At 58.6% G+C, this 12920-nt stretch overlaps 1 protein-coding gene and 1 pseudogene across 2 annotated transcripts; one reads left to right on the top strand and one right to left on the bottom strand.

The window, feature by feature from the left end:
- Positions 1 to 6609: 6609 nt before the first annotated feature.
- Positions 6610 to 9225, bottom strand: CEBPA (CCAAT enhancer binding protein alpha). Its single transcript, XM_021930976.2, has one exon. The coding sequence runs from the start codon at positions 9078 to 9080 to the stop codon at positions 8010 to 8012; it is 1071 nt and encodes a 356-aa protein (XP_021786668.2). The 5' UTR covers positions 9081 to 9225; the 3' UTR covers positions 6610 to 8009.
- On the top strand, positions 9104 to 11740 carry LOC108583175 (annotated as a pseudogene). Its single transcript, XR_004180213.1, has 2 exons — positions 9104 to 9560; positions 9784 to 11740. The product of XR_004180213.1 is annotated as a translation initiation factor IF-2-like (transcript).
- The last annotated feature ends 1180 nt before the right edge of the window (positions 11741 to 12920 follow it).

Below are 12920 nucleotides of genomic sequence, written 5' to 3'. Positions count from 1 at the left end.
AGCAAACACACATTTCCTAACAGCGAGCAGACACCGTGCTGGGAGTGATCTGTCATGCTTAGTCACGGTAATTGCTCTAGCAAAACTCAGGAATCAAATAAAACGTGTTTGCAAATTGTAAATCGCTCCAGGAGGCTACTTCAGACGGGTCCTAACCTGATGCTGAAGGTCACGGAGGCTCCCTTTGGAGCAGACACCCAGCCCTGACGCCCCCTTGACCCATCCCCACCCCCTTTCTCTGAGCAGGGGTTGAGCCGGCTGAGACCATTGCCCAACATGTGCACGGGAAAGGCCGCCGTAAATCAGCCACATTTCCGCATCTGCGGGAGGGCATGGCATTCTTGGGGGGTGCTGGGGGAGGGTGCTGTGCTTGGCTGGAGGGAGGTGAAGGACTCTCCGAGGCCTCCATGGCCGAGGCAGGGAAGAGATGGCGGCGGTGGATCAGGGAAGAGAGGCTGTGTTTCTGGGGAAAGGTTGGGCTGCCATTTGGCTGAAGAAAAGATCTTCAGATCCAAGAGGGCTTGGGACAGGCGGTGAAGGCTCCCTCAAGCTCCGTCAGGGTCCCTGAGTGACATGCCCTGGCTCTAGGCCACCACATTTGGTCCCCAGGGTCCCCACCCTCAGGCTGTAGTCCCTAAATAACAACCTTGCCAGTCGTTCTAGAGCGGAGATAAGAGACACGAAGCCCTGAAATAGCTTTTAAAGCAGAAATGTGGTCGTTCTTGTTCCCCCATGCTCACCTGCGGCTCCTGCAGCTTGGGGACAGACAGGGCTGCTTCTCCCCTACCCTGTCCCCTCTTCTGGAAATCTCACCTCCTCCCCACACAGTCTCCTGCAGAGCGTGACTGTCTCTCTGGGGCCTGGCCAGACCTCTGATTCTGGTGATAAACTAATCCCATGAAGGCAGGGAAGATTATCTAGGATCAGATGGGTTACCTTTCTTAGGATTCTTGCATGTCAAAAGTAACTTCAGGGGCCGGGTGCCGTGGCTCATGCCTGTAATCCCAGTGCTTTGGGAGGCCGAGGAGAGAGGATCACTTGAGTCTAGGAGTTCCAGACCAGCCTGGGCAACAAAGTGAAACCCCATTTCTACAAAAATATTTGAAAATTAGCACCTGACGTAGTGGTGTGTGCCTATAGTCCCAGCTACTTGACCTCCTTGAGTCCAGGAGGTGGAGGTTGTACTCCAGCCTGGGCGATAGAGAGAGACCCTGACTCAAAAAAAACCAGAACAGGCCAGCCATGGTGGCTCACACCCGTAATCCCAACATTCTGGGAGGCCCAGGGGGGTAGATCACCTGAAGTTAGGAGTTCGAGATCAGCCTGGCCAACATGGTGAAACCCTTGTCTCTACTAAAAATACAAAAAGTAGCTAGGTATGGTGGCATGTGCCTGTAATCCCGGCTACTTGGGAGGCCGAGGCAGGAGAATCGCTTGAACCCAGAAGGTGGAGGTTGCAGTGAGCTGAGAATGCGCTATTGCACTCCAGCCTGGGCGACAACAGTGAAATCCCATCTAAAAAAAAAAAAAAAAAAAAAGAACAAAACAAAACAAACAAAAAAACAAAGCCAGGCGTGATGGCTCACGCCTGTAATCCCAGCACTTTGGGAGGCCGAGGTAGGCAGATCACTAGAGGTCAGGAGTTCGAGGCCAGCCTGGCCAACATGGTGAAACCCCATCACCACTAAAAATAAAAAAAAATTAAAGAAAATAAAAATAAAAATTTAGCCAAGCGTGGTGGTGCATGCTTGTAATCCCAGCTACTTAAGAAGCTGAGGCAGGAGAATCACATGAACCTAGGAAGCGGAAGTTGCAGTGAGCCGAAATTGTGCCACTGCACTCCAGCCTGGGCAACAGAGTGAGACTTTGTCAAACAAAACAGAACAACAAAGTAACTGTAGAAGCTACAACTCAGTGCGCCACCATGGGAGAGCCTTATTTATTGTGCTCTTGCGTTGCCTCCGACAATGGTGCGGCTTGCTTGGTGGACCTCGGGCCAACCCAGTGGACCCTTGGATAGAAAGGAGAGGGTGAGGGTGTCTTGTAAAGAAGGAGAGAGATCCTTGCATTCAAACACGTATGTTCAAGACCTGCATAGCCAGACACTGAAAGTCTGCTGCGGCCAAGTTCACAGGAGGCCAAGACAGGCAGGAAGGACCCCAGGAGTGGTCATTTGATTTGGCTTTCAGAGCTAGTGTGACTTTGGGGAGAAGAGTTTCCAGGGAGGATAAAGGTGGAGGATGAGGTCGAGGGGACAGTGAGGATGAGTGTCAGCAAATGGCTCTCTGGCTATGCGACAATCCACAAAGGATGTATCTTAAACAAGCTAGTTTCCCACCCCAGCTTGATGGCTGCAGGAGAACTATGTCTTTAAGTCGGGCAAGACTGCAGACAAGTCTGAAAAACGGGACTGCTATAGAAAAGTCTCACTTCTTGATTCTGCCTAGAAAAGGCTTTGAATTCGTAGAGGATTCTTTGCCTGTCGCCCTGGTCCAGCCTCTTCGGGGCCCCTCGAGGCAGCCAGGCAGTGTGAACCCTGTGCCCCACTGCCCCAGCAATCATGCTGGCTTTCGAGAGCTCAGCTGATCTTGCCCGAGGTATCTACCACTTTGCATTCAGTTTTCTTCTTACTTTTGAGACAGGGTCTTGCTCTGTTGTCCAGGCTGGAGTGCCGTGGTGTGATCATAGCTCACTGCAGCCTCCAACTTCTATGCTCAACCGATCCTCCCTCTTCAGCCCCCCGAGTAGCTGAGACTACAAGCATGTGCCACCACACTTGCATAATATTTTTGGAGACACAGGGTCTCACTATGTTGCCCAGACTGGTCTTGAACTCCTGGACTCAAGCAATCCTCCCACCTCAGTCTCTCAAAGTGCTGGAATTACAGGTATGAGCCACTGTACCCAGCCTTTGCATTCTAAGGGGAGTTTCTGGGGTTCAGGCCCACTGGGGTTCCCTAACACTGTCTTCTGCTATTGTCGAGCACAGGCAGCGGATGTGGGCACAGCAAATGGAGAGAAAGGGTGTCTATGCCAGCCAAACCCGGAGAGGCCTGTTCCTAGTGGGTGGGGCCAGAAGGCTAGAAAAATAATAAATAAAAACAAACCGAAGGGAAGCAAAGCTCTTGGGTGCCAGAATGGGGCTGGCCAGGGCTGCAGCTGTCTGAGTAATGGGTTCCACATTTGTCTGGCTCGGTCTGCAGCCACCAGGATCCAGGGTGCACTGTGGGCCTTGCAAGGGCTGGAGGGGACAGCCCAGCTGCAGCTGGACCTAGCATATCCTTACAGCGGCCCCATCGCCGGCCGTCACAACAGGGCGGAGATGTTGCTGCGAGCTTCCACTTAGGCACCCCAGCTTCCCTCCCTCCACAGCCCCACCCCTGCCTGGGGCTCCTGGGTTCCCCCCGGCCAACACAGATTGTTCATGTTATTAATGCCGTTTTCCCAGAGATTCCATCTGGCTTTTTAATTGCTCTGGGATGGGGCTAGGATGCTTTGATAGTGAATCGATATCTTTCCTGGGCCTCAGCTTACGTCAAACGCTCCATCCTCCATCCGCAGAGAGGGGCGTGGGGGAGGGGGAGAGGTGGGGCTGTCGAGGGAGAAGAGATAGCAAGAGTCTTTCACAGAATCAAGAAAGCTTTCAAAGGTGCTGGTGGGTTAATTTTATCTAAAGAAAGGAAAAAGAGGCTGGGCAGGGTGGCTCATGCTTGTAATCCCAGCACTTTGGGAGGCTGAGGAGGGAAGATTGCTTGAGGCCGGGAATTCTGAACCAGCCTGGGAAACACAGTGAGACCCCTATCTCCACAAAAAAATAAAATTAATCCCAGCAGCTACTTAAAGGCTGAGTAGGAGGCTGAGGCAGGAGGATTGTGTGAGTTCAGGAGTTTGAGGTTGCGGGAGTGGTGACTGCACCACTGTACACCATCCTGGGTGACAGAGTGAGACCCTGTCTCTAAAAAAAAAAAAAAAAAAAAAAAAAAAAAAGGAACAGAAAAGCCTTCCCATCCTCACTAGTATAGGAAAGAAACAGCTGGAATATCAACACCGTCTAGGCAAGGACTCTGCCCCATGGCTGGAGAAGGCCTGTGGGTGCCTTGGAGGCCCCTCTCAGCTAAACAAAGTCGGGGGTTTCTGCTCTCCCTTGACCTTCCCCATGAGGGGCCCCTTCCCCTCCTGTGAGACCAGCAGCTCCTGGAGGAGGCCTGGCAGGTTCCTGTCTGGGAAGGAGCGGGTGGGAGAGCTGGGAGGGGCAGACACTCCTCACCAGGCCCAGTGGCTCATCGCAGGTGTCAGGGCCAAACCCCACGTTCACAGATTCCCAGGAGATCCAGGAGATAAGAGTAATATCCGTGACAGCACTAAGCCATCAGGAAGCATCTGGCAGCAGAGGAGATGCCTCCCTCCCTTCTACCCTTGCCCTTTCCTTGAAGGCCAGCTAACCCTGAACAGCGCTGTCATGGGACAGAGGGCTCAGGAGTGGCACAGCAAGGTGGGGGCGAGGTCCCTGCAGTCTGGTGCTACCTGTCAAGGGGAGATCAGGGCAAAGGAGAAGCATCCAGACGCATCCAGGTGGCCAGAAGGAGGCCACCCTCCCTAGGTGTTTCATCAAAGCTGCTGCCTCCAGAAAGCCCTCCCTTGTGGACCCCGTTCACACTCTGAGCTCCCCTTCATTGCATTTGGCACCCTTAAACCACAGCTTGGGGCCTCAAGGGTGTGAGCTCCCTGAGAGCCAGAGCAGAGTCTGCTTGGTCCCAGCCCAGCGCCCCATCTTTGGTGCAGGCCCTGGCATACAGTAGACATCCGATAAGTACTTGAGGTGTGTTCAGTGCTGGGCTCTTGGAGTGGTTCTTCCTGAAGGCCGCAGTCAGGAGGGGAACTGTGAGGAACCCTGCAGGAAGCGGCGGGTGGCAAAGGGCGACTCTATTCCCAGGAGGCCCCTATGGCTGGGCACGGGGTACGTGCTGGGCAAGTTCACCCCATGCCGCCCAAAGGGCCCTCCTCCCCTCTACTTTGGCCCACCCTGGGGATCTCGCCCTCCTCATCCCTTTCCTGGGGCTGGATGGGATTGGATCCGTCTTGGCCCTAACAAAGCCCACCCTGGAACTCAGGACCAGGAGGACTCGGGGTAGGAGGGATCCCTTCCGGAGCCGACAGCTTTGAAAGAGGAAAGCCCTAGCGGGCTGGCACAGCACAGAGGAGGGGAAGGAGTGAGGGCAGGAGGGTCGCCCCACCCCCTCCAGTCCTAGGACCTGTTCTGGGGGGAAAGGGGGAAGCCAGGGATCAGCCCCCTCAAACAAGAAAAACTGGAATTAGCACTGAACTCAGAGGGTTTGCTGGGGCTTAGCAAGCTGTGGCCTGCCCCAGGCCTCTGGGCACGCGGTGGGGCTCTGCCTCCTCTGTTCCCAGGGTGGCAGGGCAGGCGCCGCCTACTCACTGGGCTCGTGGCCTCTCCTCTGCCAAGGGCGGCCGTGGGTGAGGAGGCGGCCAGACACAGGACAGAGCAGGGGGCCGGAAGGGGTGCCAGCTAACCACGCAGGCAGGTAAAGCTGAACTTCCAGAGTGTAAAAGGAATGTGTAATTTCTCAAAAATGCCCCAGCCTGCATTGGCACACACAGTAAGCCACTCAGTGAACATTCTCTCGGTGCAGAGTTTAAAAAAAAAAAAAAAAAGCGCAATTTGTCTTTTACCCTCCAAGAGGATAAAATTTGAAAAGCACCATTAGCCTCCTGGGCCTCTTCCTCCCGGGCCTTGTTAGTTCAGGGATAAGGACTGCCCTCCCTTGTTTAGCTGTCACTGCTGCTAAGGGGGTGCTGGAGTGCCTGACCTTACAGGGTGCTCATTGGAGTTGGGGGCACGCCAGCACTCAGTCCCCTGCTGGGTACAGGATGAATGCAGTGGGGAGTGTGGATGCTGGGGCGGTTCTTGAATAGCCAGTGTGTGGGGCAGGACCAGACCCCTGTTGCAGGCCTGCCTCGGCTGCCTTTCCTGTGAGGGCTGGGGCTGGGCAGGTGTGGAGGGCTGGATGGAGGGGTCTTTCTCTTCAGGCTGCCTTTGGGCCTCGCAGGGGTAGGGTATAGCCACATGGCCTAGGGAAAGAGGAGAGGGTTGGAGGGTCCTACCACTGGAGGCCTTTTCCTGCTGGCTGAGGGTCCTGGTGGAAGCTGGAGCTGCGGTGGGTGTGAGTGAGGCTGCCGGGGCTGGAGCTGTAGGTGATTTGGAAGGAAGTCTGGACAAAGGGCTCCCTGAGCCTAGGCCTGCTGAGCCTGGCCTGCCCCTCAGGCAGAGGACTCCCTCTCCTCCCAGGGGCAGATAAGACCTTGCCAAAGCCTCAGCCCCGTAACCTCTTCGAAGGCCCCCTCTCCTGACCCCGAGACTGCCTTCAGGCTCTGGACACTCTCCGTTTGGAGCCTTGTCCTCTGCTATTTATTTGTGTTGCCTGGGGGAAGTAAGTCACCCCCTTAGGGTAAAGAGGGGCTGGGGGTGGATGGAGAGCTCATGAAAGTCAGGATTGCCGCCAGGGAAAATGCTGTATTATTTACAAATGTGGCCTGGCCCACAGACAACCTTGGAAGTAGCTTCTTTCTGGTTTTAAAAAGACACCGACATTGACTTTCGATATGTTTATATTATAGATATAATACATAAAACATCTAGGGTGAGACTCTACGTTCTCCCCAAAAGAAGAGAACCAAGCCGTCTTTCCCTGCTCCCAGCCCCAGTGATGTGTTGGCGAGAGGCCACCTCCCTTCCCGACCAGGAGCCAGGGCCTCTGGGGGACAAGCCTTGTGGGCAGCCCAGGCCGAGGGGCCGGGGAAAGCTGAGGGCAAAGGAGAACTCCCCTCACCTCATTGGTCCCCCAGGATCAAAAGTAATCCCAAAACCAAAAGGAAAGAGAGTCTCAGACCCTTCCCCCAGCTGCCGACGGAGAGTCTCATTTTGGCAAGTATCCGAGCAAAACCAAAACAAAACAAAAACCAAATAAAATGGTGGTTTAGCAGAGACGCGCACATTCACATTGCACAAGGCACTGCTGGGGCACAGAGGCCAGATACAAGTGTTGATATCGGCTGATAAAGCAAAATATTTGGAAAGCTTGTCATAACTCCGGTCCCTCTGGGATGGACTGATCGTGCTTCGTGTTCCTAGGCAATGCTGAAGGCATACAGTACAAACAAGGCTGAGGGTCCCAGTGGCCCTTCACCCCCCAAGCCCGCCCACGGCCAGATCTCTAGGTCTCCATCTCCCACCACGGGTATACATCCTCAGAGCTGACTCAAGACCTAGCTTTCTGGTCTAACTCGTGGTGGGGGCTCCCACTGGTCACCTGGTGACTCCCATCTCAGTGAGTTCCGCCCCAAGGGAAAGCCCAGCCTATAGCAGGCTGGGGTGGGGTGTGTGCGGAGGGAGCTGGGAGAGGCGTGGAACTAGACCCTCCACCTTCATGTAGAACTAGGGGAACAACCTTAGGTTTCAAGCCCCAAGTCCCTATGTTTCCCCCCATTTCTAAGGACAGGCTCGGAGGAGCGGCTGGGGCCGGTTGGCTTGTCGGGATCTCAGCCCCCTGAGCCCTCCTCCTGCCAGGGGCCTGCTCCCCTCCTTCTCTCATGGGGGCCTGCTGCAGCCTCGGGAAGGAGGCAGGAAACCTCCAAATAAAATGACAAGGCACGATTTGCTCCCCCTACTCGGTAGGCATCGGAGCGGTGAGTTTGCATTTCCAAGGCACAAGGTTATCCTTAATACTAAAGTTGCCGGGCTCCCAGCTCAGCCCCAAGAATTCTCCCCTCCTCGCAGGGAGAAGTCACCGCCTGGCCCCCTCATCTCAGACGCACCAAGTCCGGCGCAGAAGAAGGGAGGGGACAAGCGGAGCTGGCCAGGCTTTCGGGAGGCACCGGAATCTCCTAGTCCTGGCTCGCATGGCTCGGGCAAGCCTCGAGATCCGGCGCCCCCAAACCACCCCTGGGTCCCCGTCGGAGGCTGGCCCAGGGCGGTCCCGCAGCCGCGCGCCTCACGCGCAGTTGCCCATGGCCTTGACCAAGGAGCTCTCTGGCAGCTGGCGGAAGATGCCCCGCAGCGTGTCCAGTTCGCGGCTCAGCTGTTCCACCCGCTTGCGCAGGCGGTCATTGTCACTGGTCAGCTCCAGCACCTTCTGCTGCGTCTCCACGTTGCGCTGCTTGGCCTTGTCGCGGCTCTTGCGCACCGCGATGTTGTTGCGCTCGCGCCGCACCCGGTACTCGTTGCTGTTCTTGTCCACCGACTTCTTGGCCTTGCCGGCGCCTCCGCCGCCACTCGCGCGGAGGTCGGGGTGCGCGGCGCCCAGCCCCTTGAGCGTGCCGCCGGGGCCCGGCAGGCCGGCGGCGCCGAGCGCGGGCGCGGGGTGCGGGCTGGGCACGGGCGTGGGTGGCGGCGTAGGGTGACCGGGCTGCAGGTGCATGGTGGTCTGGCCGCAGTGCGCTATCTGGAACTGCAGGTGCGGGGCGGCCAGGTGCGCTGGCGGCGGGTGCGGGTGCGAGGGCGGCGGCGGCGGTGGCGGCTGGTAAGGGAAGAGGCCGGCCAGCGCCAGCTGCTTGGCTTCATCCTCCTCGCGGGGCTCCTGCTTAATCACCAGCGGCCGCAGCGCCGGCGCCCCGACGCGCTCGTACAGGGGCTCCAGCCTGCCGTCCAGGTAGCCGGCGGCCGCGCAGCCGTAGCCGGGCGGGGGCCCGTGCGCTCCCCCGGGCATGACGGCGCCCCCGGGGCCCGCGGGCGCGCCCGGGTAGTCAAAGTCGCCGCCGCCGCCGCCGCCCGCGGGGCCCGCGGCCGCCTTGGCCTTCTCCTGCTGCCGGCTGTGCTGGAACAGGTCGGCCAGGAACTCGTCGTTGAAGGCGGCCGGGTCGATGTAGGCGCTGATGTCGATGGACGTCTCGTGCTCGCAGATGCCGCCCAGCGGCTCCGGGGCTGCAGGTGGGGCGGGAGGCTGCGCGGGGCCCGCGCCGCGGGGAAAGCCGAAGGCGGCGCTGCTGGGCGCGTGCTGGGGGCTCTGCAGGTGGCTGCTCATCGGGGGCCGCGGCTCCGCCTCGTAGAAGTCGGCCGACTCCATGGGGGAGCTAGAGTTCTCCCGGCATGGCGAGCCTCGGCGGCCTCCAGCCTGCGCGGGGCGTCGCCGCCGCCCACCCGGAGACCCTGCTCGCCCGCGCCCGCGCAGCTCCGGGTCGCGAATGGCCCGGCCCGCGCCGGCCCAGCTTTTATACCCGGCGGCCGCGTCGCCCCCTAGAGTCCGAGGCGGCCTCTGTCCTCGGGCGGCGGCGGCGCGGCGCCCGCTGGGTCCTAGCGCGCTGCCGGGATGGAGCGGCGAATGAGCGGGGCCCAGCGCTGCGCTCCCCAGGCAGGCCGCGGCGCAACGCCCACCGCCTCCTGCGCGACCAGCAGAGCCGCGGCGCTCGCTCCAAGCTCCGCCCCCGGCCCAGCTGTCGCCCCTGCGCCCTCGTGGTTGGTGGCGGGGGCCCCCTCCTCCTGCCTCCCCTAGGCACCCATATTCAGCCACGGCTGGGAGCCCAGGAGTATCCCGAGGCTGCATGGGGTAGGGGTGGGTGGCGGAGGGCGAGTCTTGGTCTTGAGCTGCTGTGGCTCGGACTCTCTCTCAAAGCCAGAACTAGGCCTGTCCGGGACCCGCGTCCCGGGGAGGCTGCGGCGCAGAGCGGCGGGGCGGGCAGGGGCCGGTGGGGGGCCGTTTGGGACGCGCGGAGAGGCCCTGAGCGCAGTGGCTCTGCGTCTCCTAGCTCTGATCTCCAGGCTACCCCTGTGATTCCGCGCAGAGGCACCTCTCGGAGGACGGCGGAATCCCACGGGCGGCGCCGCGCGGGGCGCTAGGACCCCGCGGGGAGCGGAGGCGGCCTCGGCCCGGGAGCCTGGCGGACCTGGCCGGTCGATCCGCCCGGGCTGGAAAACTTTCTTTATAATTACTTCTCCAGGCCGGAGCGCGCGACTTGCTAGGCGCGCGGGACAGGCGTTGTTACCCAGCGTGGAGTCGCCGATTTTTTTTCCTGAGGGACGGGCGGTCTCCAGGAATAGCCGAGCTGGACGCCGGCGCGAGCATGGGGAGGGGCGCACCGAGGGAGGAGACAAACTTGACTCTGGGGCCGGGATCCCGAGGCGGGGGCCGCAGTCCGCGAGGCCGAAGCCACCGCTTCCTCCCCCCACCCCCCATTCAGGTGGGCGCCAACGGCGGGAGCGAGGGTGTCCAGGTCGCCGGGGCCGCCAGGTCCGAGCACCCACGGGAAGAGCTCTGCCCGGTGGTTCGCCGGGCGCTGTGGTCCCCGGGATCCTGGGGACCGAGGCGGCCGGGCCCTGGGGCCCCTTGAGTGTGGCACGCTAACGCTCTCACCGCGGCGGGGGAAGGAGCTTGCTACCGAGAACCCCAGCCACGTGCGTCCCTCGCATTCTTTACCGCGGCCGGGGTGGGGGCTGCGGACTGTCAGCTGGGCCCAGATGGGGTCTTGGGGGCCCTCAAGTGTCTCCTGCCTCTGCCCGCGCCGCCTTTCGCCACTGGCTCTGAGGCCTGACTGCAGTCTGGGTCCCGGCTAGAGGCGCGCTTGCCTCCAGGTGAGGGAAGACCCCCTTCACCGACAGTGGCCTTCTTGAAGACCTGGCAAGGCGCCACGACCCGCCCAGGAGCCCCTGAGGGGGCGCAGCTAAAAACACCGCTGGAGAGCCCCGAGCTTCCACGACGATCGCAGTAAAGAAGCAGTTTCATCTGGGCAATGCACACTGCACTTTAAGCAAGTTCCTATTCAACATAGTCCCAGTGATTAATAGCCCAACTGCTTCGTTTTCGGTCCAGAGCTCATAAACAAGATATTTTTAGCTTGACGCTTTTGGACGGGAGGGAGTAAAAACCAGATACGTTAAATAAATAACCCGATGTGAGCCGAAGAGCTGCTTGTTGAGCCAAATGCAGGACCCATTCGTATACCATCCACCTGTGGAGGGAGACCTGGACGGAAATCAAAAAACACCCAGAGCGATTTGCATGTTTTCCTGCAGTGCTAAAACTAATGGCTTTTCCTAGCTAGGAACAAAGAAACGCCTCTATACATGCACAGTTCCCGGCCTGTGGAGTTGTGGGAGGAAGGCGATGTCTGGCCTTTTTTGCACAGCTGCTGTTGCCTGCCCGGAGATCGGGAACTCTGCTGGGTAGGACTGGAAGAAACCTCAGTAATGGGAATAAGACTTCGTCCAATAGCGGGCTGATGGATGTGTGGGGGCGACAGTGGCAAGGAGTGGGGCTCCCGGCCTGGGGGTCTCCAACCCTAGGGGCCACAGGTCCTCCTACAATTGAACCAGAATTCACCCACCCGAGCCTGCCCTGTGCAGGGTGCCAAGAGCCCAGTGATGCGTGAGAAGGTGGCTTGTGCCTCTGGGAACTGGGACAGTGGGAGAGACTCATAAGTTGTCACACAGAGGCTGCTGGGAGGAAGGAGGAGACAGAAGGAGTAGGGGATGGGACTTCATTCATTCATCAAGTGCACAGGAGGCACAAATGGGAATCAAGGGTGGATGTGCTATGATGAAGAGACTTCCTGCCCTGAACAAGGTGGCGCTGTGGAGGAGGCAGAGATCAGATTTGTCTGGGGAGGTGTTATGGACTGACTGTGTCCCTGCCCTAAATTCCTATGCTGAAGGCCTAACCCCCTCCATGTGACTGTATTTGGAGATAAGGCTTTTAGGAAGTCATTAAAGTGAGATGATGTCATATGGGTAGGGTCCTAATTTGATAGGATTGCTGGCCTTATCAGAAGAACAATGTCATGGGCGCGCACAGAAAGGAGGTGGCTGTCTGCAAGCAGGGAAGAGGCCCCTCGGCAGAACCTGACGGTGCTGGCAACTTGGCCTTGGCCTTGGGCATCCAGCCTCCAGAACCGTGAGAAATAAATGTTTATGGTAGGCCTATGATGGCAGCCTGTGTGGACTGAACCGGGGGGTGAGACAGGGCTTCATGCAGGAGCAGACCTTTGAGCTGGGCCTTGAAGGTTGAGCAGGAATTTGCTAGAAGGATAAGGGAGGAAGGCTCTTCTAGGAGGAGGGAATGGTAAGTGCAAAGGTGGAGAGCCTGTGAGTGCATGTGTTCTGGTAACAAAGGACGAGATGTTTGGCAGGCTGGAGAGTGGGGTGAGGGAGGAGGGGCCTAGATAAGGCTGGATCCGCAGACCGGGCTGGGCTGATGGCCAAGGCCACTGCAGGTGAAGGAGGAACCCTTATCTCCCAGGCTTTTGACCTCCAGTTTTTAGCAGGGGAGCTTCATCGTCCGATTTGGGTTCCTGAGAAGCTACTCCGGCCAAGACGGAGAGGGGGTGTTGACCAGATGGGAAGGATGGAGACTTGAGGCCCCAGTATGGATCAGGCAGAGTAGATTTGAACAAGGTGTCAGGACTTGGGGGGCTGAATGCCAGGCTTCTGGCTGGGATTACTACCCCCTGACATATGTAATGCCCAGGAAATTGGAGGCCCCTCTCCAAGCCCCCAGGAGGCAATTGGGGACTCATTCCAGGATACTCACCTGCCTGGTTTGTGGTTTTGGAGGAGAGGACCTTGAAGCAGTTGCTAAGATCCATCTACCGTGTTCTGGTTTTTCCTTGGAAGCCTAAGAGTGTACCTTGGGATGAGAAGGAAATGGTTTTGAGGGCAAGTGGTAGGTCTCTGGCTAGGCCCGGCTGGGTGCTCAAAGGACAAGGGGTGTCTAGGGCACTAGGTAGAAGTGTCCTGCCCAAGCCCTAAAGCAGGAAATTAGCTGGGGAGTTGGAGTGAGACCCCGTGGTCGATGGAGCCACTTTCCATGAGAGATTCCCACGGGGTAAGGGAGGGGCGGGCTGATGCCTGACAGCTTGTGGCCAGAGAAGTGGGAGCAAAGGAGAAATCACCTCTAATTGAGAGAAGTGGCTCT

Source organism: Papio anubis, chromosome 20 (genome assembly GCF_008728515.1).
Source record: "Papio anubis isolate 15944 chromosome 20, Panubis1.0, whole genome shotgun sequence".
Classification (NCBI taxonomy): domain Eukaryota; kingdom Metazoa; phylum Chordata; class Mammalia; order Primates; family Cercopithecidae; genus Papio; species Papio anubis.
Note: the sequence above shows the minus strand (reverse complement) of the source record. Positions and strands in the feature narration are given on the sequence as shown.